General features: G+C 50.3%; 2 protein-coding genes across 5 annotated transcripts in view; one reads left to right on the plus strand and one right to left on the minus strand.

Annotated features, from left to right (window-relative positions):
* Positions 1-24,076, plus strand: part of LOC138630019 (E3 ubiquitin-protein ligase RNF123) — a 35,537-nt gene that overhangs the window by 3,678 nt on the left and 7,783 nt on the right. Inside the window, exons 9-38 of one of the 3 annotated variants that reach the window (XM_069714098.1) lie at positions 14-81; positions 278-403; positions 809-923; positions 1,150-1,254; positions 1,751-1,876; positions 2,091-2,183; positions 2,257-2,330; positions 2,412-2,529; positions 3,158-3,296; positions 3,515-3,576; positions 3,792-3,863; positions 5,167-5,287; positions 5,361-5,462; positions 5,870-5,970; positions 6,121-6,313; positions 6,902-7,047; positions 7,306-7,389; positions 7,603-7,710; positions 7,788-7,965; positions 8,448-8,522; positions 8,719-8,806; positions 8,937-9,024; positions 9,119-9,206; positions 9,670-9,693; positions 9,917-10,056; positions 10,169-10,225; positions 10,509-10,640; positions 10,873-10,948; positions 11,137-11,221; positions 22,147-22,370. In XM_069714098.1, coding sequence (XP_069570199.1) covers positions 14-81; positions 278-403; positions 809-923; positions 1,150-1,254; positions 1,751-1,876; positions 2,091-2,183; positions 2,257-2,330; positions 2,412-2,529; positions 3,158-3,296; positions 3,515-3,576; positions 3,792-3,863; positions 5,167-5,287; positions 5,361-5,462; positions 5,870-5,970; positions 6,121-6,313; positions 6,902-7,047; positions 7,306-7,389; positions 7,603-7,710; positions 7,788-7,965; positions 8,448-8,522; positions 8,719-8,806; positions 8,937-9,024; positions 9,119-9,206; positions 9,670-9,693; positions 9,917-10,056; positions 10,169-10,225; positions 10,509-10,640; positions 10,873-10,948; positions 11,137-11,221; positions 22,147-22,370 — 3,208 coding nt within the window. The remainder of the gene's footprint in view (positions 1-13; positions 82-277; positions 404-808; positions 924-1,149; positions 1,255-1,750; positions 1,877-2,090; positions 2,184-2,256; positions 2,331-2,411; positions 2,530-3,157; positions 3,297-3,514; positions 3,577-3,791; positions 3,864-5,166; positions 5,288-5,360; positions 5,463-5,869; positions 5,971-6,120; positions 6,314-6,901; positions 7,048-7,305; positions 7,390-7,602; positions 7,711-7,787; positions 7,966-8,447; positions 8,523-8,718; positions 8,807-8,936; positions 9,025-9,118; positions 9,207-9,669; positions 9,694-9,916; positions 10,057-10,168; positions 10,226-10,508; positions 10,641-10,872; positions 10,949-11,136; positions 11,222-22,146; positions 22,371-24,076) is intronic. The other 2 variants (XM_069714100.1, XM_069714099.1) reach the window with 2 other exon arrangements.
* Positions 13,877-20,030, minus strand: amigo3 (adhesion molecule with Ig-like domain 3). Of its 2 annotated transcripts, XM_069714119.1 has the most exons (2): positions 17,923-20,030; positions 13,877-14,510 (listed from the first exon to the last, which is right to left on the minus strand). In XM_069714119.1, exons 1-2 carry the CDS (start codon positions 19,363-19,365, stop codon positions 14,493-14,495), a joined length of 1,461 nt encoding a protein of 486 aa, XP_069570220.1. In that variant the 5' UTR covers positions 19,366-20,030; the 3' UTR covers positions 13,877-14,492. The 2 variants fall into 2 exon arrangements, with proteins under 2 accessions (XP_069570220.1, XP_069570219.1); XM_069714118.1 differs by lacking the exon at positions 13,877-14,510 and having other exon boundaries at positions 17,002-20,030.

Genomic DNA, 24,076 nt, shown 5'->3' on the forward strand with positions numbered 1-24,076 from the left:
TTCTGTCCTTCAGTCCTGGGCCGCCGGGGACATCGTCAGCTGTCTCGTCGACCTGGAAGAGGGGACCATCACCTTCTGCCTGTGCGTCCCTCTCCTTTAGTTCAGTTTGTAGTGAGGCTAGCAGTTTCCATCCGTTTACAGTCTTTATGCTAAGCTAACCAGCTGCTGTGTGATGTTTACAGAACAGAGAGCTTCCAGGTTTACTTCCTGATCAATGATGTGTGTTCCCCTCTCCCTCTGTCCCCCTGTCACTGTCCCCCTGTCCATCTGTCCTCAGGAATGGTCAGTCTCTCGGGATAGCCTTCACCAACATTAAGACAGGTCCTGGTGTCGCCTACTTTCCGGCCATCAGTCTGTCCTTCAAAGAGTCGGTGGCTTTTAACTTCGGCAGTAGACCTCTCAGATATCCTCTCAGAGCACCTTCATCATCATCACTCTTCTTCATCACTCCTCTTCTTCCTCTGTTGTCTTGTTACCATAGTGTCTGTGTGTCTTGAGCCTCCAGTGGCTGTTTGATGAACTGCAGTTTGCTTCATGTTTCATGTTTTAAGTAAAACCTGAAGGAGTTTATTTCCACGGAAGTGTAACAGGAAGTACAAACAGTTTGAAGGTGAGAGTGGGACTGATCTTAAACTTTTAACCAGACGTTTTGTGGATGTGAATCTTCTCTGAGCTTAGCAGAGACACTCAGTCAGTGTGGATGGAGACTGGTTGTAGTCATGGAGACCACTCGGGTCAGATTTAAAGAGACATGATGTCCCCTTTCTGTCCATGGACTCTGTGTTTGTCTTTAACCTGAGCGGTCTACGTACCCTGTGGATGGATACCTGCCGCTTCAGAACCCCCCTGCTGGAGACCTGATGAAGGCTCAGAAGCTGCTGGGCTACATCAAGAACGTCCTGTCCACTGCCATCGACAGCCAGGTAGGACACCTGTCCCTCGGTCTGTCTCTGTCTGTCCCTTTAGTGGGGGACAGTTATTGTCCTGAACGTGTCCCGGTGCTTTGTGTCCTCCGGGTGGTCCTGTAGAACAGAAGGTGGACTCTGAGGTGTGTGTGTGTGTGTGTGTGTGTGTGTGTGTGTGTGTGTGTGTGTGTGTGTGTGTGTGTGTGTGTGTGTGTGTGTGTGTGTGTGTGTGTGTGTGTCGCAGGAGGACAGGCTGGTGGACAGAGACTGTGCTGTGTGGAGACTTCACGGAGAACCGACCATCCTCATCACTCTGGCTCACATCTTCAACCACTTCGCTCCTCTCATGGTGAGACAGTCACTTCCTGTACTTCTCTGACACTTCCTGTAGTTCTGTGTGAAATGATGATGTCAGCAGTTTTAAACCTGTATTGATGTCAGAGTGTAAAACCCACTTTGACTAGGACTCTGGCACCACCTGGTGGAGGTGTGAGGAACAACACATAAGGACACTGAAAGACAGTAGGACGGTGTTGTCAGTGAAACCAGACGACATCAACTCTTAAAAACATGATTTCCCTTCATGTAAATGTGATCAAAGAGTTTTAAAGACAGAAACATAATGTGTTCACGATGAGAAGTGTTTTCAGAGTTTTTAAATGTCCTTTTAAATGTCCACATGAAGCTGTGACACCAAGAGGAGGAAATTTATTATAGAACAGCAGCTCTTATACACTAATAATGACACCTGTTTACAGCTGATTTTAATTCTTCTAGCTCTCTGTGTGTGTGTGTGTGTGTGTGTGTGTGTGTGTGTGTGTGTGTGTGTGTGTGTGTGTGTGTAGTGTAAGGTGTACCTGGTGGAGGACGTGCTAATGAACTTCCTGTTGGGGATCCTGGAGGGTGGAGGCTCCGTGGATGAACATCCTCTCATACAGCAGCTGCTAGACCTCTTCTGGCTGCTGATGGAGGTGAGCAGGAAGTATCAGACAGACCACGCCCCCTACACCTGAACCGTCACACAGACCCCACCCCTACACCTGAAACATCACAGATAGACCCTGCCCCTACATCTGAACCATCACACAGACTCCGCCCCCTACACCTGAACCATCAGACACCCCCCACCCCCTACACCTGAACCATCACTGACCACGCCCCCTACATACCTGTCTGTGACTCCAGGACTACGAGGTGAATGAGTGTCTGAAGCAGCTGATGATGTCCCTCCTCAGAGCGTACCGCTTCTCCCCCATCATCCCTGACCTTGGCTTCCAGGTGAGCCCACATATCAGTGTGAAGCTCCTCCCCCTCCTCAGGTGTTCTGATGTTTCCATGTTGATGGTTTCAGATTCATTACCTGCGTCTGACCACCGCCATCCTACGCCACGAGAAATCCAGGAAGTACCTGCTCAACAATGTCCTATATCCTTGTGTGTGTGTGTGTGTGTGTGTGGGGGGGGGGGTCTCTACATCAGTGAACTTGTCTCCTTAACACACATCTACGTTCGATGTTCTGCGTTCCGTCGTTTTCTTTTACATTAAGACCCCTCTGAGAGTGAAGGAGGCGGGGCTAGAGGAGCTCATCCCGACCACCTGGTGGCCCACACACTTCGACAAGGAGGTAACACCTCCTCACCTACTGTTTCCTCCTCCTCCTGTTTACTCCTCCTACTGAGACAGATTCAGTTCAACTGAGTCTGCAGCTTCTAAATGAGCTGAAATCTGACTGGACTTTGGTGTGAAATCAGAACAGGAGGAACAGACACAGTCAGCTGTTTTCTATCTGTCAGTCTGAGTAATAAGATCAAGAACTTAAGACTGTTTAACCCCGCCCCCTCTCCAAAGTGGGAGGGGTTTCAAAAGTGATGGGCGTGTCCTCCTGTTTAATAAGATTCATATTTAGTTTGAACATTATCTGTTCTTTTAGCTGTTTTTTTCTGAGGAGCAGGACATACGTGTCCTGTTGTGTCTCAGGGTGAAACGGGTCCTGTCTCACGTGTCCTGTTGTGTCTTAGGGTGAAACGGGTCCTGTCTCACGTGTCCTGTTGTCTCAGGGTAAAACGGTTCCTGTCTCACGTGTCCTGTTGTCTCAGGGTGAAACGGGTCCTGTCTCACGTGTCCTGTTGTCTCAGGGTAAAACGGGTCCTGTCTCACGTGTCCTGTTGTCTCAGGATGAAACGGGTCCTGTCTCACGTGTCCTGTTGTCTCAGGGTGAAACGGGTCCTGTCTCACGTGTCCTGTTGTCTCAGGGTGAAACGGGTCCTGTCTCACGTGTCCTGTTGTCTCAGGGTAAAGACGAGCGGGACCCTAAAGATGAGAGTGCAGACGAGCGTCTGAGGCGTCGCGCGTATGAGAGAGGCTGCCAGAGGCTGAAGAAGAGGATCGAAGGTCAGACTCACTTCCTGTTCTGTTTACTTCCTGTTTGTTCTTTCATTAAAGGGTTAATCAATGAATCTGACTTCCTCTCACCTCCTTCTTCTCATCCTCCCTCTTTCCTCCTCCTTCTTTTCTCTCTCCCTCCCTCCTCCTCTGCCTTCTTCGCCTACTCCCTCACTCCATCCCTCCCTCCTTTGCCTCCTCCTCCTCCCTCCCTCCTCTTCCTCCAGTGGTGGAGGAGCTGCAGGTTCACATTTTGAGGCTACTCCTCAACAACAAGGATAAAACGTCGGTACGTCCAGTTTTTATTGATCATCAATATTTGAACACTGATTGAAGCTGACATGGTGATGGTGGTGGTGATGATGGTGGTGGTGATGATGATGGTGGTGGTGATGATGATGATGGGTGGTGATGGTGGTGATGATGATGATGGTGGTGATGATAATGGTGGTGGTGATGATGGATGATGATGATGACGAGGTAATGAGTGGTGTGTGTCCTCAGGGTGAAGCATCTCGCTACATTTTCCTCAACAAGTTCAGGAAGTTCCTGCAGGAGAACGCCAGCAACAGAGGGGTGAGAACCGCACGAGAACTGCACGAGAACCATACGAGCACTACACGAGCACCACACGAGAACCACACGAGCACTACACGAGAACCACGCGAGAACCACACGAGCACTACACGAGAACCACACGAGAACCACACAAGCACTACACGAGAACCACACGAGAACCATACGAGAACCACATGAGCACTACACGAGAATCACACGAGAACCACACGAGAACCACACGAGAACCATACGAGAACCACACGAGCACCACGCGAGAACCACACGAGCACTACACGAGCACTACACGAGAACCACACGAGCACTACACGAGAACCACACGAGCACTACACGCGAACCACACGCGAACCACACGAGCACTACACGAGAACCACACGAGAACCACACGAGCACTACACGAGCACTACACGAGAACCACACGAGCACTACACGAGCACTACACGAGAACCACACGAGCACTACACGAGAACCACACGAGCACTACACGCGAACCACACGCGAACCACACGAGCACTACACGAGAACCACGCGAGAACCACACGAGCACTACACGAGCACTACACGAGAACCACACGAGCACTACACGAGCACTACACGAGAACCACACGAGCACTACACGAGAACCACACGAGCACTACACGCGAACCACACGCGAACCACACGAGCACTACACGAGAACCACACGAGAACCACACGAGCACTACACGAGAACCACACGAGAACTACACGAGCACTACACGAGAACCACACGAGCACTACACGAGAACCACACGAGAACCACACGAGCACTACACGAGCACTACACGAGAACCACACGAGAACCACACGAGAACCACACGAGCACTACACGAGAACCACACGAGCACTACACGAGAACCACACGAGCACTACACGAGAACCACAGGAGAACCACACGAGCACTACACGAGAACCACACGAGCACTACACGAGAACCACACGAGCACTACACGAGAACCACACGAGCACTACACGAGAACCACACGAGCACCACACGAGAACCACACGAGCACCATACGAGAACCACATGAGAACAGGAGAACTACGTGAGAACTACGGGAGAACTACATGAGAACTATGTGAGAACTACAAGAGAACAGCAGAACTATGAGAACTGAGAACTACGGGAGAACTATAAAAACTGAGAACAGGTGGTTTACCTGCAGAACAGCTGGAGCCAGAGACTTTTACTAATTCATCTGTCTGTGTGTGTGTGTGTGTGTGTCTGTGTGTGCATCCGTCCGTGTGTGTCCATGTGTGTGTGTCCGTGTGTGTGTGATGTCAGCACCCCACAGCTCTGTGTCCTCCAGAGTACATGGTGTGTTTCCTGCACCGCCTCATCACAGCTGTCAGATCTTGCTGGGACGAAGGAAGCAGGAAGAGTCCCGGCAGCTTCAGCAGTGAAGGTAGCAGACCTCCTCCTCCTCCTCTTCCTCCCTGCTCCCTCCTCCTCCTCTAACAGTCCTCTCTGTCCTCCAGAGTCCTACGTCCCCCCCCAGCTCTTCTACAATGGGAAGGTGGACTACTTTGACCTGCAGAGACTTGGAGGGCTGCTCTCCCACCTGAAGAAGACCCTCAAAGGTCAGTGTGTCCACAGGAAGACTGTCCCTGAGGTCTGGAGGATGAGGGAGGAGGATGGAAGAGTAGGGAAGAGGTCCTCTTCCTCCATCCTCTTCATCAGTTTGTCTAGCCTGCATTAGTGAATCAGTGATGAAGACTCCATCTGTCCTTCATCACCTGCTGTTCTACCAGCATCACATCACTGATCAGTTTAACTGAGGGACAGGCAGCACTGTCCTTCTGGGACACTGAGACACAAGGAGACAGGACGGTCTGTCTCTCACTGAGACACTGAAACCTTTCAGGAAGTGAAACCTGCTAACAGATTTTCATTAAAAGGTTTCAGATCTTCAGTAACACATGATGTCTCCCTACGTCTGTCTCCGTCCATCTCCGTCCGTCTTCTGATGTCTCTGTCTGTCCTCCAGATGATCTGGCCAGTAAAGCCAACATAGTCATCGACCCGGCAGAGATTCAGTCCTCCTCCATGGACGACCTGGACGAGGACGAGGAGAGCGGCGCAGCTCAGGTGTGTTTACATGTATACATGTTATAGATATATAGAAACACAGATCGGGTGTGTTTACATGTATACATGTTATAGATATATAGAAACATAGATCAGGTGTGTTTACATGTATACTATATTCATATGAACTATTGATTGATGTGTCCACAGAGGCCGTTTGGCGCTGCAGCAATGGGTGGAGCTCTAGCGAGGCCCAGCTGGCTGAGTTCTCCCACGTTGGGTCGGGCCAACCGGTTCCTGAGCACGGCGGCGGTCAGCCTGATGACGCCTCGACGGCCTTTGAGCCAGCCAGAGAAGGTGAAGGTTCGGACGCTGACAGTGGAGCAGCGCACCGAGGAGGACAGTAAGTGTTCATTCTGATCACAGCTGACAGTACTCATTATATTTTTATATATATACACATCACCATACTGTCGTTATCCTCCCTCCTGCTGCCAGCTGAATTTAATAAGACTCTCTGCTGAGTCATGACAGGAACCAGAATGGAGCACAGATTTCAGCAGGCCATTAGAGGCCTTTAGAGCCTGGTAAAGCCCGTTAAGGCCCGTTAGAGACCGTTGGAGCCCGTTCGAGGCCTTTAGAGGCTGTCAGAGCCCTTTAGAGACCTTTGGAGCCCGTTAGAGCTGTTTAGAGCCCGCTAGAGGCCTTTAGAGCCCGTTAGAGGCCTTTAGAGGCTGTTTGAGCCTTTTAGAGGCCGTTAGAGTCCTGCTGCTGAGCTCCTCAGGCAAGACTGAAACTGTTAAAACTGTTCACCTGGTCTGGTTGTTGATGTTTGAACTCTGATCGGACTTCGTAACAGTCGGCACCTTCCACCTGTGATCCACCACTCACTGCTACAAACAGCTGGAGGTGCTCCTCACCTGGAACAACACCTGTACACTCTGTCCCTCACCTCCTTCTCTCCCTCCTCTCTCCTCTCTTCAATCTGAAGTCGAGGGGAGCCATGGCAACGACGGCCTGTTGCTGGGGCGACCGCTGGAGGAGCCCGACCAGTCGATCGCTGACAAGTCTCTGCTGGAGATTGTAGACGGGATCGTGATGATGTACAATCTGAGTGTCCATCAGCAGCTGGGCAAGGTGAGGTCATCACAACACGCCTCCTACAGGGGAGGTCATCACAACACGCCTCCTACAGGGGAGGTCATCACAACACGCCTCCTACAGGGGAGGTCATCACAACACGCCTCCTACAGGGGAGGTCATCACAACACACTGGATAAAAGTCAAGCAGGCAGACTCAAACACAGAGTTTGGTGTTTGCACGAGCGGTTGTGATGGTTCTGTTGGGCCTGAGGGTCCTGACGGATTTTTTTCTCTGATGTGGTCCCCCCACAGATGGTGGTGGTGTCGGATGACGTCCATGAGTACGCCGTGGCGCTGAAAGACACGGAGGAGAAGATCGCTCGATGTCCTGCCAGAGTGAGTCGGCTATGTTTGTAGTTTTAAACAGATTTCATCAGTGTCTCTGTGGAGAGGACCGCAGTCAGGTTCTTCTTCAGTGATGTCACTGACTGACCCAGGAGACCAAACAGGAAGCTGTCATAGTTTATCCCCTCAGACTGAGACGGTCTGGAGGAGGTGGGGCTTTAACACCTGCTGTCATGTCTCACAATCACTTCCTGTTTGTGTCAGAGGGCCGACATCCTTGAGGAGCTGCAGAAGAGCCAGAAGGTGTTCGCAGAGAAGCTGAACCACCTGAGCCGGAGACTGGCCTGGATCAACGCCACCATCTACTCCAAGGTGAGCCTCGGTCTGGATCAGAACCTGTGGTCAGTGCTGCTCCCGGTCTGGATCAGAACCTGTGACTTTGTGTGCAGGAGAAGATGCTGGATGTGTACTGGCTGCTGTGTGTCTGCATCCGGACCATCGAGCACGCTGACAGCACTGGCTCGCTGTTTGCCTTCGCTCCAGAGTTCTACCTCAACGTGGCCATGAACGCCTACAGCGCCCTGAAGAACTACTTCAGCCCGGCCAATGGCATGGAGGAGCTGCCCGGTAAATCCCGCCCACCTGCTACACCTGTTCCACCTGATCACCTGTTTACATGCTGGAACCAGCTGAACCACAGGATGTCATCACCTCTGATGTCCTTTCAGAGAAAAACATAGTTCAGAAGCTGCCGGAGAATCTGTCTGATTTTAAGTTTTCTTCAGTCTCTCAGTGATGAGTGATGGTGGTCTGATTACCCATGATGCACTGCAACCAGGAGGTGCAGACACACAGTTCTGCTGCTGTTAAAGGGACAGTTTCTCTAAATATAAACTGATCTAACCTGAACACAGTAACTCCATCTTCATGTTGCAGTATCAGGAGCGTTTTGACATTACATAGACTCAGATTGGCCCCGCCCCCTCCATTCCATCACTGGTCCATCCTGCTGTGTCAGCACAGCATGTGCAGAGTGTTAGCGGGTTCACATGTTGATGTGCTGTCAGCTCATGTTTCTGGCTCCACGTGTTCAACATGTTCTCCTGCAGGCTATGAAGAAACGCTGACTCAGCTCGCTGCCATCCTTGCCAAGCACTTTGCAGACCCACGCATCGTTGGAACAGGTAACACACACACACACACACACACACACACACACACACACACACACACACACACACACACACACACACACACACACACACACACACACACACACACACACACACACACACACACACACAGGTGGTCCTCTGGGTTCTGCAGGTGGTAGAACCCCCTGCTGTGTCCTGTGTATTAACACCTGTGTTCTGGCTCCAGATATCAAAGACTCTCTGATGCAGGCCCTGGCCAGCTACGTCTGTTACCCACAATCCCTCAGGGCGGTGGAGAGAATCCCAGAGGAACAGTGAGTCCCTTCTCTGTTTCCTACAAAGACCACAACCTGGTGTGGGTAATAGATCCACTGACTGATCAGGAAGTACTGATTCAGCATATTGATCCGTGAAGCTATAGTAATGTCATCTGTGTGATTTCAGACGCGTTGCCATGATGAGGAACCTGTTGGCTCCGTACGAACAGAGACCCTGGGCTCAGACCAACTGGATCCTGGTCCGACTGTGGAGGGTGAAGACGCACGCACGCACGCACGCACGCACGCACGCACGCACGCACGCACGCACGTGCAATCTGACTCCTCCTCTTCCTCTGGTTGTTTCAGGGTTGTGGTTTCGGCTACAGATACACTCGCCTGCCTCACCTGCTGAAGACCAAACCTGAGGACGCCAACCTGCCCAGCCTGCAGATGTGTGTGTGTGTGTGTGTGTGTGTGTGTGTGTGTGTGTGTGTGTGTGTGTGTGTGTGTGTGTGTGTGTGTGTGTCCCCTCTTATGTTTTCGTTGTGTATTACTTCCTGTTTCAGCTTCTCATCCGTCATCCATCTCCAAAAATAAATTGATTGAGGCCACGACACTGAGTTTACAGAGATGGAGATCAAAACATCTCGGCATTAAAAACAGACACTATTCTGTGGTGGAAATCACTGCATGGGCTCAGGAACATTTCTGGAAACCTTCGTCTGAGTTTATATGATTTACATATCATCATTTACATTTATACGGCGTCCCAACTCCACCCGTTGTTTCTCCTCCACCTGTCTCTCCTCCACCTGTTGTTTCTCCTCCACCCGTCTCTCCTCCACCTGTTCTGTCTCTCCTTCACCTCCTCCTGCATGATGACTGACATACTGTTCTCCTTTGCATGCTCTCAGGAGATCTGTCCATTGCTAGTTTCCAAAGTAAGTTTTCATTTCACGTCCTGGTTTATTTATTTACAGTGAAAGTCTTTTATTGTGCAGTCCAACACAACATCCTCTTGTTTAATCATCATGTTGATGAGCCTGCTCCTCCCCCACGCTCCTCTTATTCTTCCTCCTCCTCCTCTTCCTCTGAGGGCACAAACAATGCATCAGTCTCTTGTATCCTCCCTTCTGACCGTCCCCTGTCGTCTGATTGGTCCAGAGCCCTGTCCATCCTTGCTGCTGCAGAGACATATGGCGGAGCTGCTGAGTTTGGAGAAAGACATGGCCGCCTCCTTCCTCAACAGCGTCCTGAACCAGCTCAACTGGGCCTTCTCCGAGTTCATCGGCATGATCCAAGAGGTGGGAGAACCAATCAGCTGCTTCATCACTGAGTGGGCGGGGCTAGAGTAGTCTCATTAACTGGTTCTGTGTGTTTGGACCTGTCAGTAACCAGTTCTGTTTGGACCCTCAGATCCAGCAGGCTGCAGAGCGTCCTGAGAGGAACTTTGTGGACACTCGTCAGCTGAAGGTAAGTTTCTGGTTCTGTTGGCCCAGTTTACTTCCTGTGAATGAGGTCACTGCAGGTCTGCAGCATGGTTCTGCTACAGGTATCAGGCCCGTCCCGCCTCCTGGTCTGCTGATCCTCTGAGCTTCACTTCCTCCTGACTTCACTGATGTTTCTCTTCACAATAAAAGCTTCACAGTGGATAACCGGCGGGGTGCTTTTATTGTGAAAGGAGTTAGCTTTAGCATGGTTAGTAGTTGAGGTAAACTACCCATGTGTGATGTAAACGTTTCTCTCACCTGTCCAGGTGTGTGCCACCTGCTTCGACCTGTCTGTCAGCCTGCTGCGGGTTCTGGAGATGACCGTCACTCTGGTGCCGGAGATCTTCCTGGACTGGTCCCGCCCCTCTGCAGAGCTGCTGCTCAGACGACTCGCTCAGGTGACTCCCAGGATTGACCGGGGTCACTGGGTCACTGGGTTTACTGTGTGAAACACAAATGTGTGGAACTAAAGATAGAACGTGAAGCATTCTCCATAGAACTTGATGTAGAAGGTATATCGTTCTCTGTAGAAGGTATAGCGTTCTCTGTAGAAGGTATAGCGTTCTCTGTAGAACGTGATCTAGAACACAGCAGTTTATTTCTGATGACTGGATGTTTTTGGTTCTGCAGCTGCTCAATCAGGTGTTGAACCGGGTCACAGCAGAGAAGAACCTGTTTGATCGGGTCGTCAACCTCAGACTGCCAGGTATGCACGCACAAACACAAATCAACACTATTTTAGTGTTTCTTCCTGTCACAAGACACGCCCACTGATGACATCATCATTGATCGTTCCCTTGTTCCTATGGGAACCACCTTGGACTCTGGTGTGACTGTGTGTGTGTGGTGGTTCCCGTGGTTACAGTGTTCTCATGCAGCCTATCTGTGTTGCAGGTCTGGAGAGCGTGGACCACTACCCCATCCTGGTGGCCGTCACAGGGATCCTGGTCCGAGTCTTGGTGGACGGGGACCGGCAGGGGTAAGTCTAGTTTCTGTAGGGGATCACCGGGTCTCAGTAGACCGGACTCGGGTTGTTGTGGTGCTGCTGTGGTCATGTGACAGGAAGTGCTGCAGGGTTCATGTGACAGGAAGTGCTGCAGCACCAACGTGGACCTGACAGCTTCAGGTTCTGAGGGGAACCTCGTCACAGTCTGCAGTCTTCACATTTATTTCTACCGTCACACTGATGAGGACCAGGACCGATGAGGACTGATGAGGACCAGGACCGATGAGGACTGATGAGGACTGATGAGGACCAGGACTGATGAGGTCTGATGAGGACTGATGAGGACCAGGACTGATGAGGACCAGGTCTGATGAGGACCAGGACTGATGAGGACTGATGAGGACCAGGTCTGATGAGGACTGATGAGGACCAGTTCTGATGAGGACTGATGAGGACCAGGTCTGATGAGGACCAGGACTGATGAGGACTGATGAGGACCAGGTCTGATGAGGACTGATGAGGACCAGGTCTGATGAGGACCAGGACTGATGAGGACCAGGTCTGAAGAGGACCAGGACTGATGAGGACTGATGAGGACCAGGTCTGATGAGGACCAGGTCTGATGAGGACTGATGAGGACCAGGTCTGATGAGGACCAGGACTGATGAGGACTGATGAGGACCAGGACTGATGAGGACCAGGACTGATGAGGACTGATGAGGACCAGGACTGAAGAGGACCAGGACTGATGAGGACTGATGACGACCAGGTCTGAAGAGGACCAGGACTGATGAGGACCAGGTCTGAAGAGGACCAGGACTCTCCTCCTCTTCTCCACTGTATGTGGTGATCCGTCTTCAGTGTTTATCAGAACCAGTGTTGGTGTCCGGTGATGTTCTGGTTCTGGTCGTCCCTGTTTAACTGGATGAAAGGAGGTGTTTAATAGATGAGATGGATGATGTTTGGATGAAGGCGCCTGCCAGGCGAGGTCCAGGGCACACTGTGTTTATATAATATGGAACCTGCACGAGGCGTTTAGGGAACAGCTAGAAAATGTAGCGTCCACCGCTTTCCTGCTCCTCCCTGCTCCTCCCTGCTCCTCCTTGCTCCTCCCTGCTCCTACCTGCTCCTCCTTGCTCCTCCCTGCTCCTCTTTGCTCCTCCTTGCTCCTCCCTGCTCCTCCCCGCTCCATTAGAATCCATTGGCCACGTAGGACTCCTCCTCCCTCCGCCACCTCCTCCTCCTCATCATCTCTACATCCATCCTTTCACCACCTTCCTCTCTGCCCCACCCACTCACCCACACATGGGGACTATTAGCCCCCCTTCCCCGCAGTAGGAGATCAATGGCTCTAATGATTGTCCATTACCTCGGGCTGTCAGACCCGAGGAGCAGCTCCACAGATTAGATTGAGTCCAGGCTGATTAGTTTAGCAGCTCCAGAGCAGAGCGGCTGCAGCTCGGCATGCTGGGAGTTTATCGGTCTGTGTGGTCGGCGCTCTCAGCTGGAAAGTTGTTTTTCAGAGCGTAGCCACATCCTGCTAAAAGGGTTCGGAGGAGACATCAACACGGGGGAGGAGCTACCACCGGCCTGAACCTGCAGTGTGTTTCTGTAAGAGTGTTAAGGACCCTCCCCCCTACACACACACATATACACACACACACACACACACACACACACACACACACACACACACACACACACACACACATATACACACATACACACACACATGCAGCGGTCAATAATGGGCTAACAGGAAGGACCGGCTGCTCCCCGAGGCCTCGTTCAGTTCTGGTTCTGGTCCAACCTGCTGATGCTGCTCTCATTAAACACACAGTCACGCATGTGGAAATCACTGCCTGGGCTCAGGAACACCAGGCTGCTGTTTTAGCTCCATGGTGACATCACAGATGTTCTCGTACCAGAGGTGACAAACACCGAATCCTTCCTGAAGGTTCTTGATCCTCCGTGTGCAGCACCATGCTGCGTTCAGGAACCCTCTGGACTCATGAACTGATGTTAAACTGTAGATGCTGAACGTTGAGCTCTCAGTTTGTTGAGTTTCAGTCCAGTTGAAGATGTTTTTGTAGATCATAACGTTCTGCAGAACCTTCTGGACAGACTTGTGAATCGGAGCGTTCATGAGACGGATTCTTCCTGTCGGAGATCCGCTCAGACAGGAAGTCTCTCTGAAACCTGAAACTTTAAACTGTTAAAATGAGGTTTGTTGGAAAGATGCAGGAGCTTTCTGCCCCTGTGTGTGTGTGTGTGTGTGTGTGTGTGTGTGTGTGTGTGTGTGTGTGTGTGTGTGTGTGTGTGCGCGCGTGCGTGCGTGTGCGTGTGTGTGTGTGTGTGCGAGTGCGTGCGCACACGCCGTTTGTCGGACTCTTCTGGGACTTTCACAGCCACTCGCTGCACCAACACACCTGTTGCCATGACGACAGCCCTGTGAATTTTTTTCCGTGTGAATCAGTTTCCATTATTTATGTCGTCCTGCAGATTTGATTTGCAAATAATAGAAACACTGCTGCAGCCGTGATGTCGCAGCTTCATCCCAAACGGCATCATCTTCATCATCCGGAAACAGAACTTGGTCCAAGAGCATGATGATGATGATGATGATGATGATGATGAAGTCTCAGCAGCAGTTTTAATAAAACATCAGACTTCAGAGTCAAAGGGCTTTTATTTTGAAGGGAGTTTTTTCAGATCATGCAGATCAGATGTCCAGAGTTCAAACTTCCATCCAACTTCTGATCAGATTAAATCATCTTAAATTATGCTTCATTTCCACCTTTAGTCGACTGTTGAACACATCGTTTACTGGACTACACACCTACACTTCCCAGCATGCACTGCTCTGAGCTCCTGTTATGAGAGTTAATGTCAGTGTCTCTTTATTCACTTTTTAGAACAGATCAGTCTGTGATGAAGATGAGCGTCACACTCTTCCTCTTCCTGCTTCAGTGTCACAACTGAGACCATGAAAGTTTCCCAATAAATTAATAACAGTGAAAAAGTTTAAGTTGAATTTAATCAGTTCGAATACGGAAGGAAATAAGTAAACATTAATAAGATGAATATTTTTTATGTAAATAAAAAAAGGACAAAGTTTAAACCAGAGATGAATTTTAGATTTTTTTTGTTATGACACACCACACCGTGACATCACACCAGTGTTGGGTTTTTTCTGGACATGCGTGTTCGCGCTCACGTGTGTGTCGCCGCTCTGCAGCCGGTTCCCCATCTTCTCTGTGGTTCTTCTGTTGGCATGGAAACGAGGCTGATGGACAGCAGGCGGTCAGGAGAAAGGAGGAAACTAAGAGTCCGAAAAGAAGAAGAAGATGGGGAGGGAGGGCAGGAGGAGATAAAGAGTGAGTCTGTCAGGCGGTTGAGGTTCAGGCTGAAGACTACGTTTACTGTGACAGACACGCCCCCAAAACCAGGTCTTCTTGAATCTTCTTTTCTAATGAATGAGGGATTATTTTCAGATGGACCTCCAGAAAACTAATAAGAAGGAGTGACTTTAGCTAACAACACCGAGAGAACTGATGGACACATTTTATTCACTTTGGATTTGATGAGAGAAGTTGAATGGGAGTCTATGGAGCCGGAGGCTTTTTGGAGCCGACCTCTAGTGGCACTCGCTGGTATTGCAGCTGAAGACACTTCTGGATCAGAACCATTTTACAGACCTGAAGCTACGAACTCTTTTATAAACAGTCTGTGAGGAGGACATGAAGTTTCTGATTCTGACAGAGATAAAGTTGATGAAGAGTTTCTCTGAACAGATGGAGAATAAATGATAACATTAATATGATCATGTGTTTATTGGACTCTGAGCTGCTGCAAGAAACAGGAAGTAATTGATTGCAGCTGGTTAGTGTTCATGTTAACAGACAGAAGACGTCCTATCTCCTCATTCTGTCTGTCCTCAGGAATGTCTTCATGATGATAATTATTGCTTATATCTCCCCTCAGATGGATGGAGGCAGTTTTATTGTCTTTTACCAGAAAGAAAATCAGCAAATTAAGAAGCTGCAAACTGATTTTAAGTTTCCTTCAGTCTCCCCCTGATCAGTAATGGTGGTCTGATTACCCATGATGCACTGCAGCCAGGAGCTGCTCACTGTTCAGCTGCTGTATTTTACAGAACAGTGACGGTTAAATGTTGGAAGATATGATGTTCTAATGAAGAGAACTGTGTTTGTCTGACATGATGTAAAAAGATGTAAACATCTGTAAACATCCGCTAACATCTGTAAACTCTCTGGAAGCTAATTGGTTGGTCGTCACTGCAGTTCGTGTGTGTGTGTGTGTGTGTTCGCGAGGGAGCTAGCTGTGATGCGTTCAGGTCACGTGGTAGAATTGATCAAATGAACAGAGATACGTGAGATCGATGACATCATCACTCTCAGAACTTCCACGGGTCACGTCTGAACCAACCGAACACGTCTGTCATCAGCACACAGTCTTCCTGCAGGTTAACAGATAATAATAATTGATTCCAGACGTCTTTTAAAAAGAGCAATGATCTCAGACTGAGTTCCTCTGGCAGCGGTTCTACGGTTCTTGTGTGGAACCGGAGCGAGACGGTGTTCCTGCTCCGAGTTTTATTTACTCTGCTGCTGCATGAATAATGGAGGAGATGTGTTTTAGCAGACATGGTACTCCTCCTAATGGAGGGGGGAGGAGCTTATTCAGGAGGCGCCTCCATACAGCAAATTTCTGGAGTGAAATATCCTGGAGTTAAACTAAGAGTTTGATTTTGGGAGTTTATTTTCTAAATTAGACTCCAGCTGGTGTTCAGAGACTCTTTGGAATATTTTGTTCATTCTCGATTCAACACGACTCCGTGTTATCTGCATAGCTTTGTTGCTGTATTAGCATTTCCCAGCATGCCTTCGTTATTTCTTTGTAACTTTTGAGAATAAAGCAGCCAAATTAAATCTAAGTGATGGGCAGAAATTATATTTAGTTTTGTTAAAACATGCTGATTATTAATATTTTAATGAAGACATAATTATAAATAAAATGGGGATATCATTCAAAACCAGAACCAACAGAACCCTGACATCAGCTACAGAACCAACAGAACCCCGACATCAGGGAACATGTAGAAGCCCATGTGGGCTGGAGAATAATGCCCCCCCCTTCCTGTTTACATCCAGCTGCCCACTTCCTGTCAGCTGGTTGTTCAGTGATGATGATGGTGACAGCAGATGATGATGAAGGTGACAGCAGGTGATGATGATGATGATGATGATGATGAAGATGATGAAGGTGACATGATAATGAAGGTGAGGGAGTATTGGTGTTAATAGCAGATGATGTGATGGAACAATATCGGGAACAATATTCTCTGATCCTACTCTTCATCCTCATCCTCTTCATCACTGCTCTCTGCTGTCTGCTCCTGCTACTCTTCATCCTCCTCCTTTTCATCTCTTCAGATGTTTATCGTCACAGCAAACACTGACATTTTTTCTACACTTCCTGTCAAAGATAACCTGTCAATCAGAGAGTTCTGTTTGGTTCTAACCATCGGGGAACAGGAGAACCTGCAGAGACCTTCATCTGTACATCATCATCATCATCACCATCATCTTCACTCTGATGAAGAACATATTTTCAGAACAAGAACAAAAGTCTTCGTCAGGAAGTCGTTTTGTTTTGTAGCTTTTCAAACGTCAGTGTGTTGAAAGTGTTTAAAGAAGGTGAGACGTGTTTATACACACACACACACAAACCAGACACACACACACACACACAAACACACACACACGCACACACAAACACACAGACATCATTGTGCAGCGTGTATTCTTATAAACAAAAAGCAGGCAGACGTCTACCTGGAGGTTCCAAATCCAGAGGTTTATTAACACAGATGGAGGGAAGTGGGGGGTGCAATGAATACAGTGAAGACAACAGAACCAGAACCAGGTGTGTCCTGATCAGTTTTAAAAGTTCAAACAGACGTCTGATCCAGAAATAATCTCCTCTGAGACCTTCACTCTGAGGAGGAGGAAGAGGGAGGAGGAAGAATAAGAGGAGGGAGGAGGAGGAGCATCTTTTTAAACAGTTTCTATTTTTACTCTCTAAAAGCTCTTCGTCTGAAACGTTTCAGACTTTAGTTCCAGCCAATAAAACAAAGAGAAGCTCCTGGAAGGTTCTAGAAAGGTTCTGTTTGGACCTGAAGGCATCTGGATCTTATTAAAGGTGCAAGCCGTGCTTAAAGGGACAGTCCTGTGGTTATTAGTCCTGTCAGAGGGTTTAAGCCCCGCCCCCAGGCAGCACCGCCTCTTCCTATCTTTGGTGTGGTTTCTCTATCTGTCCGTCACAGTGCCAGGTTGAGGTGGAGCGGTTCTGGAGCGGGTTGTTAACAGTATCAGATCGTAGAATTGCACTTGTGTTTATCAGGAAGCAAAGGAAACTTAAAGAGGGTCAGTGATTGGCTCAGGTCTGGTGCTGGAGGGGTGAGAGGTGAGAGGAGTGGGGGTGAGGGTGGTGCCAGTCTGTGTCTCTAAGTCCCATCGCTACGGCAACATGATGGATGTGTCCGGGAAGATGGACATGATGGAGTCGGTCTCCCCCGCTCTGTGCAGCTGAGGCTGAGGCTCCGCCCCCAGCAGTAAACCCAGCCCCAGGTGTCCCTGCCCCACCCTCAGTCTGCCGTTCTGCTGCTCTCTGATTGGCTCCAGAAACACCACATGCTTGTTGGTACTGACCTTACGACCCGGTCCCTCGGTGGTGGCCGGCGGAGTCGGGGTGAGGATGGAGGACTGGGCGCTTCCCGCCCCCGCGTCGTTCCCCTGGCCCGGGATGGGCGTGGCCGGGGGCGGGGCCTTGGGCCAGGGGGGGCAGTGGCACGGCGTCAGGTAGAGGTACATGAGGACCAGAACCAGGCTGACTACGCAGCCCAGCAGGGTGGTGAAGCCAGTGTTGAAGGACTCGTGAGCGTCAGCGTGGCGGTGCGGCACCACCGTCACATTCACCTCCCACGTCTCGTTGCGCTGCCGCTGGCGGTCCAGAGCGAGACACCAGTACGTCCCCGCGTCCTCCTCGCGGGCCGCCACGATCTGCAGGCTGCCGTTGGAGAACATCCTCAGCGAGCCGTTGTTCCCCGGAGGAGCCACGTACTCCCAGTTGGGGGCGACCCAGAGGAAGGAGACGCCGTGGCCGGACAGCGAGGTGACGCAGTGCAGCAGCAGCGCCGTCCCGACCCGCACCACCACGCTGCGGTTCTGCTGTAGCCCGCTCACGTTACACTTCTCAAAGTAGCGTCCGTGCTGGAAGAAGCGCACGGCGCCTCTCTGGAGGCCGTAGACCAGACACACGTGCTCCTGCCGGAAGAAGGTGACGGAGGCGAAGCCACGCTGCTCCCAGTAGCGGAACAGGCCGTACATGGAGCACTCGCACACCAGCGAGTTGTTGTGGAGGTACAAGCCTCCCTGCAGCGCCGCCGGCAGCCCGGACACATCCTCCAGGGGCAGCCGGGGCAGGCGGTTGGAGGACAGGTCCAGCAGGGACAGGTGGGGGTGGCTGTGCTTCTGGATGGAGAAGAAGGGGAAGTCGGTGAGGCGGTTGTGACTGAGGTAGGCCTTGCGGAGGGCGGGCAGCCCGGCCAGAGCGCCACCCTCCACCTGCACCAGCAGGTTGTTGAAGAGCAGCAGCTCCTCCAGGCCCGGTAGCTCCAGGAAGTAGTTCTGCTCCAGAACACGCAGCTGATTGGACGACAGGTCCAGGTGTCTCAGCAGGGTCCCGGAGGAGTTCCTGAAGGCCCCCGGCCGGATGGCGGTCAGGTGGTTGTGCGCAAGGCGGAGCGTCTCCAGCCGAGACAGTCCGTAGAATCCTCCGTCCTCTAGCTGAGCGATGCGGTTGTGGCTCAGGTCCAGAGTCACCGCGGAGACCGGCACGTCTCCGGGGACCTGCTGCAGACTGGCGGCGGTGCAGCTCACGATGTCCGACGCACAGAGACACCCGGCCTGAGGCGGGCACACCGAGGTCCGGACCGGGCTCAGCTGACAGGCTAGGAGCACCAGAACCGACCACCAGGAGGGAGGAGCTGCAGCCTCCGCCCCTAACATGATGTCACCGGAGGGGGGCGGGGCGTCCTCAGCCGTCAGTCTCGTCTGTCTGTTCCTCTGGAAGACTTCCTTCACATCATTCATCTCATGCCGACGTAGTTCTGCGACTCACAGACGCACCAGCTGATCATGTTCTCCTGCAGCCTCGTCCTCTGGTGGACCGTCCGTCCTCTGGTGGACCGGGTCCAGGCTGCAAGACTCAGACTGTGTTTACTTTATGTCTCCCGACCGTCTGCTGGTGGTGAAGGAATTCATCTGCAGCCACCTGGACCATCTGGAGGGGACAGAGACAGACAGGAGGTCCAGGGGAGACAGAGGAGGAGTTCTTACCTGTCAGTCATTCGGCACCGACAGAAGAGCTGTTGAAAGAATCATTGAACAACTTCCTTCTCCTTCTCCTCGTCTCAGTCCCAGCTGCTCCTTTGGTTTAGCCGAGTTGGTTCTGTGGGTTCTGGTTCCGTCTGTCTCCTGTAGTCCAGGTCAGACTGTCCGTCTCCTGCTGCAGCGATCTGCTCTCCCCTCCTCACTTAAGGAGCCTCCCTCCCTGCTCCTCCTTATCTCGTCCTCCTCCTCCTCGTACTCTCAAACAAAGAGATAACTGTAGCAGTGAGTCGGTCCAGATATGAACTCCTGGTCTCTCTGGTCCTGGTCTCTCTGGTCCTGATCTCTCTGGTCCTGGTCTCTATGGTCCTGGTCCATGTGTGTGGCTGCCTCTGTCTGTTTGTGCCTCTCAGAGCTGCTGCTGCTTCTGCTGCTCTCAGCTCCTCCCCTCCTTCCCTCCCCCCTCTTCTCCCCTCCTCCTCCACTCCATATCAACCCCCCCTCTTCCTCTCACTGCTCCATTTCTGTTTCATGCTCTCACACTTTGTTGTCACCTCCTTCTCCGCTTCCTCCTCCTCCTCCCTCTCCTTCTCCTCCTCCGGTTCCTCCTCTTCCTCCTCACCTGTCCAGTTATCAGAGGGAGGACATCAGCTGTGATGAGTTCAGAGAATCTTCTTCCTCATTTACATAATTATTCATGTTGACCTTTACATAACCTTTAGAGACAAATAGGACAAAGTCAGGAGTGTGTGTGTGTATTTGTGTGCTTGCGTGTATGTATTTGTTTGTGTGCCTGAGTATTTGTGTGTGTATTTGTGGGTGAGTGAGTATTTGCTTGTGTGCGTGACTATTTGTGTGTATTTGTGTGTGTGCGTGAGTATTTGTGTGAGTAGTTGAGTGTTTGTGAGTTTGTGTGCGTGAGTATTTGTGTGAGTATTTGTGCGTGAGTGAGTGTTTGTGTGAGTACTTGTGTGTGTGCGTGAGTATGTGTATGTGAATATTTGTGTGCGTGCGTGTGTGCATGAGTGTGTGTTTGTGTGCGTGCATGAGTATTTGTGTGAGTATTTGTGTGTGCGTGAGTATTTGTGTGCGTGAGTATTTGTGTTTGTGTGTGTATTTGTGTGCGTGCGTGAGTATTTGTGTTTGTGTGCGCAAGTATTTGTGTGTGTGTGTGTGTGTGTGTGTGTGTGTGTGTGTGTGTGTGTGTGTGAGAGAGAGTATGTGTGCGTGAGTATTTGTGTATTTGTGTGTGCGAGTATTTGTGTGTGTGAATATTTGTGTGTGCGAGTGTTTGTGTGTTTGTGTGCGTGAGTATTTGTTTGCGTGAGTATTTGTGTGTATTTGTGTGCGTGAGTATTTGTGTGTATTTGTGTGCGAGTGAGTATTTCTGAGTGTTTGTGTGCGTGAGTATGTGTGTGTTTGTGTGCGTGTGAGTATTTCTGTTTGTGTGTGCGTGAGTATTTGTTGTGTGTGTGTGCGTGCGTGAATGTGTGTGTGTGAGTATTTCTGTGTTTGTGTGTGTGCGTGAGTATTTGTTTGTTTGTGTGTGTGTGTGTGCGTGAGTGGGTGTGAGTATTTCTGTGTTTGTGCGTGAGTATTTGTTTGTGTGCGTGAGTGAGTATTTGTGTGTGAGTGTTTGTATGCGTGAGTGTTTGTGTGAGTATTTGTGTGTGTGAGTATTTCTGTTTGTGTGTGTACGTGAGTGAGTGTGTATGTGAGTATTTGTGTGTATGTTTGTGTGTATGTTTGTGTGCGTGAGTATATGTGTGTGTGTATTTGTGTGCGTGCGTGAGTGAGTATTTGTGCGTGAGTATTTCTGTGTTTGTGTGCGTGAGTATTTGTATGGTGGTGATGGTGATGACGATGATGTCGTATGTGCAGCAGTGACTCCATAACCATCAGTCACATCCTGCTGCGTCGCCATGACAACCCCTCCTTTATTTTAGTCCGACTCAGCGACTGAACACAGAAACAATCAGAGATGTTTGATTTTCACTCAGCTGGAACTTCCTGCACAGATCTTTCACATTAAAAGCACATAGAGTTATCCCTCCTTCTCCTGACAGGGTTTTAATTTGAAACTATCAGTTCTGTAGAGATAAATATGAATATGAGTGAACACAGACAGACTGGACGAGGAGAGGAAGCTTGTAGAGTCGGAGGAAAACCTCCCGATGAAACATTGATGCAAAGGGAGGAGGAAGAGGAGGGTTTCATTAGAGCGAGGAGCCGTGATGAAGATCACACTGAAACACTTGTGTGTGTTTCTGATTCACCAGCAGCTCATCACGTCCACAGGATGTTTACTGCTTTATTTATTGGTTTAAAATACAAAGTTAATGAAACAAAACTGTGTTCAGATTGTTCTGAGAACAATACTCAAACAGCTGTTCAGTCATAACAACAACAAACCACAATAAGTTCATAAACTATAAGTATAGCAACTTGAAACGAGGGCTTTTAATTTGAAACGAGGGCTTTCAATTTAAAACGAGGGCTTTTAATTTTTTCTCTTAAATTTCTCCTCCTCCTCCTCCTCCTCAGGATCTCCTGTGCTGCCTCCGTCCTCCTCTCTGACCCGTGCTTCCAGCTCCACTCCATCCAGCACCTGTTGGGAGAGGGCGGAGACTCCTCCACCTGCGTCCCGTCTGCTGCCGTCCCATCTGCCGCCCGGCCGGCCGTCGGGTCTCTGGGGTCGTCTGTGGCTCCTCCCCTTCCTTCAGCAGCTGGAAACTCCTCGGAGCGGAAACACTTCTCGCTGCACGCATGTGAGTCCAACAGTCTTCATGTCCAGATGTTGCAGCGCTGCAGATGTTGTGTTAGCTGCTGTCAGAGCTCCAGGGGCATTGTGGGTAATGTGGGTTTGTTAGAAGAATCTCTGGTTCTGATGGTGATGTGCATCCCATGATGTTGCTGGAGAGCACTGATGAATCTCTGAGGATGTTTTCAACATGCGTGGAGGAGTAGCAGGAGGAGCAGGAGGAGGAGACAGACTGGATGTAAAAAGCATCCACAGTCAGTAAATGTGTCGTCAGATAAACTTCCTCCTTCTGGAAATCATTCATCTCTCATTTCATATTAGGACTCTAACAGATATGTTTGATTGACAGGCCTTTTATCTGCTCTGGTTTGTGTTGTCTTGAACATGGATGTGGACACCATCATGTATGACCTCCACACACACAAAGGTGGTCATGGAAACTGCTTATGTTCCCATGGCAACAGAAGGGGGATGCCACGGCGGTCTTGCCGTCCCCCCGTGGCAACAGCTCAGTTCCAGAACGCACACACACACACACACACACGCACACACACGCACACACAGACACGCACAGACACACGCACACAGACACACACACACACACACACAGACACGCACACACACACACACACACACAAACACGCACACACACACACAGACACTCACTCACACACAGACACACACACACACACAAATACTTGCGCACACAAACACAAATACTCACGCACGCACACAAATACAGTAGTACTGTATGCATCCATGTCATTAGCATACAGGAGGTCCAGAGTTTTATTGTTCCTTGTGGGGCAGTTCACATACTGGTGAACAGTTGGCAGAACTTTATCCAGACTGGTTAAAGTCTCCAGTAACTAACAAAAATGCACCGGGATGCTGAGTCTGAAGTTTGGACACAGTGGAGTAGATGGTGTCCACTGCTGCCTCTACGTCAGCTGATGGAGGAACGTACACAGCGATAACAATGGCGGACGTGAACTCCCTCGGCAAATAATAAGGGCGCATCCCCACGGTTAGAAGTTCAATGTCCGGGCTACAGAAACGTTCCTTCACACACACGTGGTCGGGATTGCACCACCTCTCGTTCACATAGACTGCAATCCCTCCACCTTTCTTCTTGCCGCTCCGAACAACGTCTCCGTCCCCCCGAACAGTCCTGAAGCCGGGTACGGCCGCGCTGTGGTCCGGGAGATGTGAGTGCAGCCATGTCTCGGTGAAACACATGATGCTGCACTCCCGGTACTCTCTCTGGGTCTTTACCAGCGCCGAGCTCGTCCGTCTTGTTGACCAACGACCTCACGTTCCTCATTAAGATCTCCGGTACCGCTGGTTTATATTTCCTCCTCTTCACCTTCATCTTAGCTCCAGCTCTGCAACCCCGACGTCTTCTCCGAAGTTCATCGGGGATTTCAGGCGTCGCTCCGGGCAGCAGCAGTAGGGGCCGACTCAGCGCGATCAGCTGATCACGAGAGTAAACAATAACAATGCCCCCAACCAGAAAAGTGGAAAAGTTACGGTCCATTGTCTGACCGTTAACTTAACACACGTGAAGAGAAGAAAACAACAACTCCGAAGAGAGAAGAAAGACTTAAAAATACTTAATACAAACACACTTGGGGGGAGCTGCTGTAACAGGCTGCCACTAGCGCGGCGCCATCTTATGAGAAAGATTTAATAAAACTGTTTCAAGTCTGATCG

This window comes from Brachyistius frenatus, unplaced genomic scaffold, assembly GCF_029030835.1.
Source record: "Brachyistius frenatus isolate BFR_SWC_R1_liver_20210118 unplaced genomic scaffold, ASM2903083v1 Contig_126, whole genome shotgun sequence".
Lineage (NCBI taxonomy): Eukaryota > Metazoa > Chordata > Actinopteri > Embiotocidae > Brachyistius > Brachyistius frenatus.

Bases quoted from the DNA above. Each gene is read 5' to 3' on its own strand.
- amigo3 (XM_069714118.1), bottom strand. From the start codon at position 19,365: ATGAATGATGTGAAGGAAGTCTTCCAGAGGAACAGACAGACGAGACTG.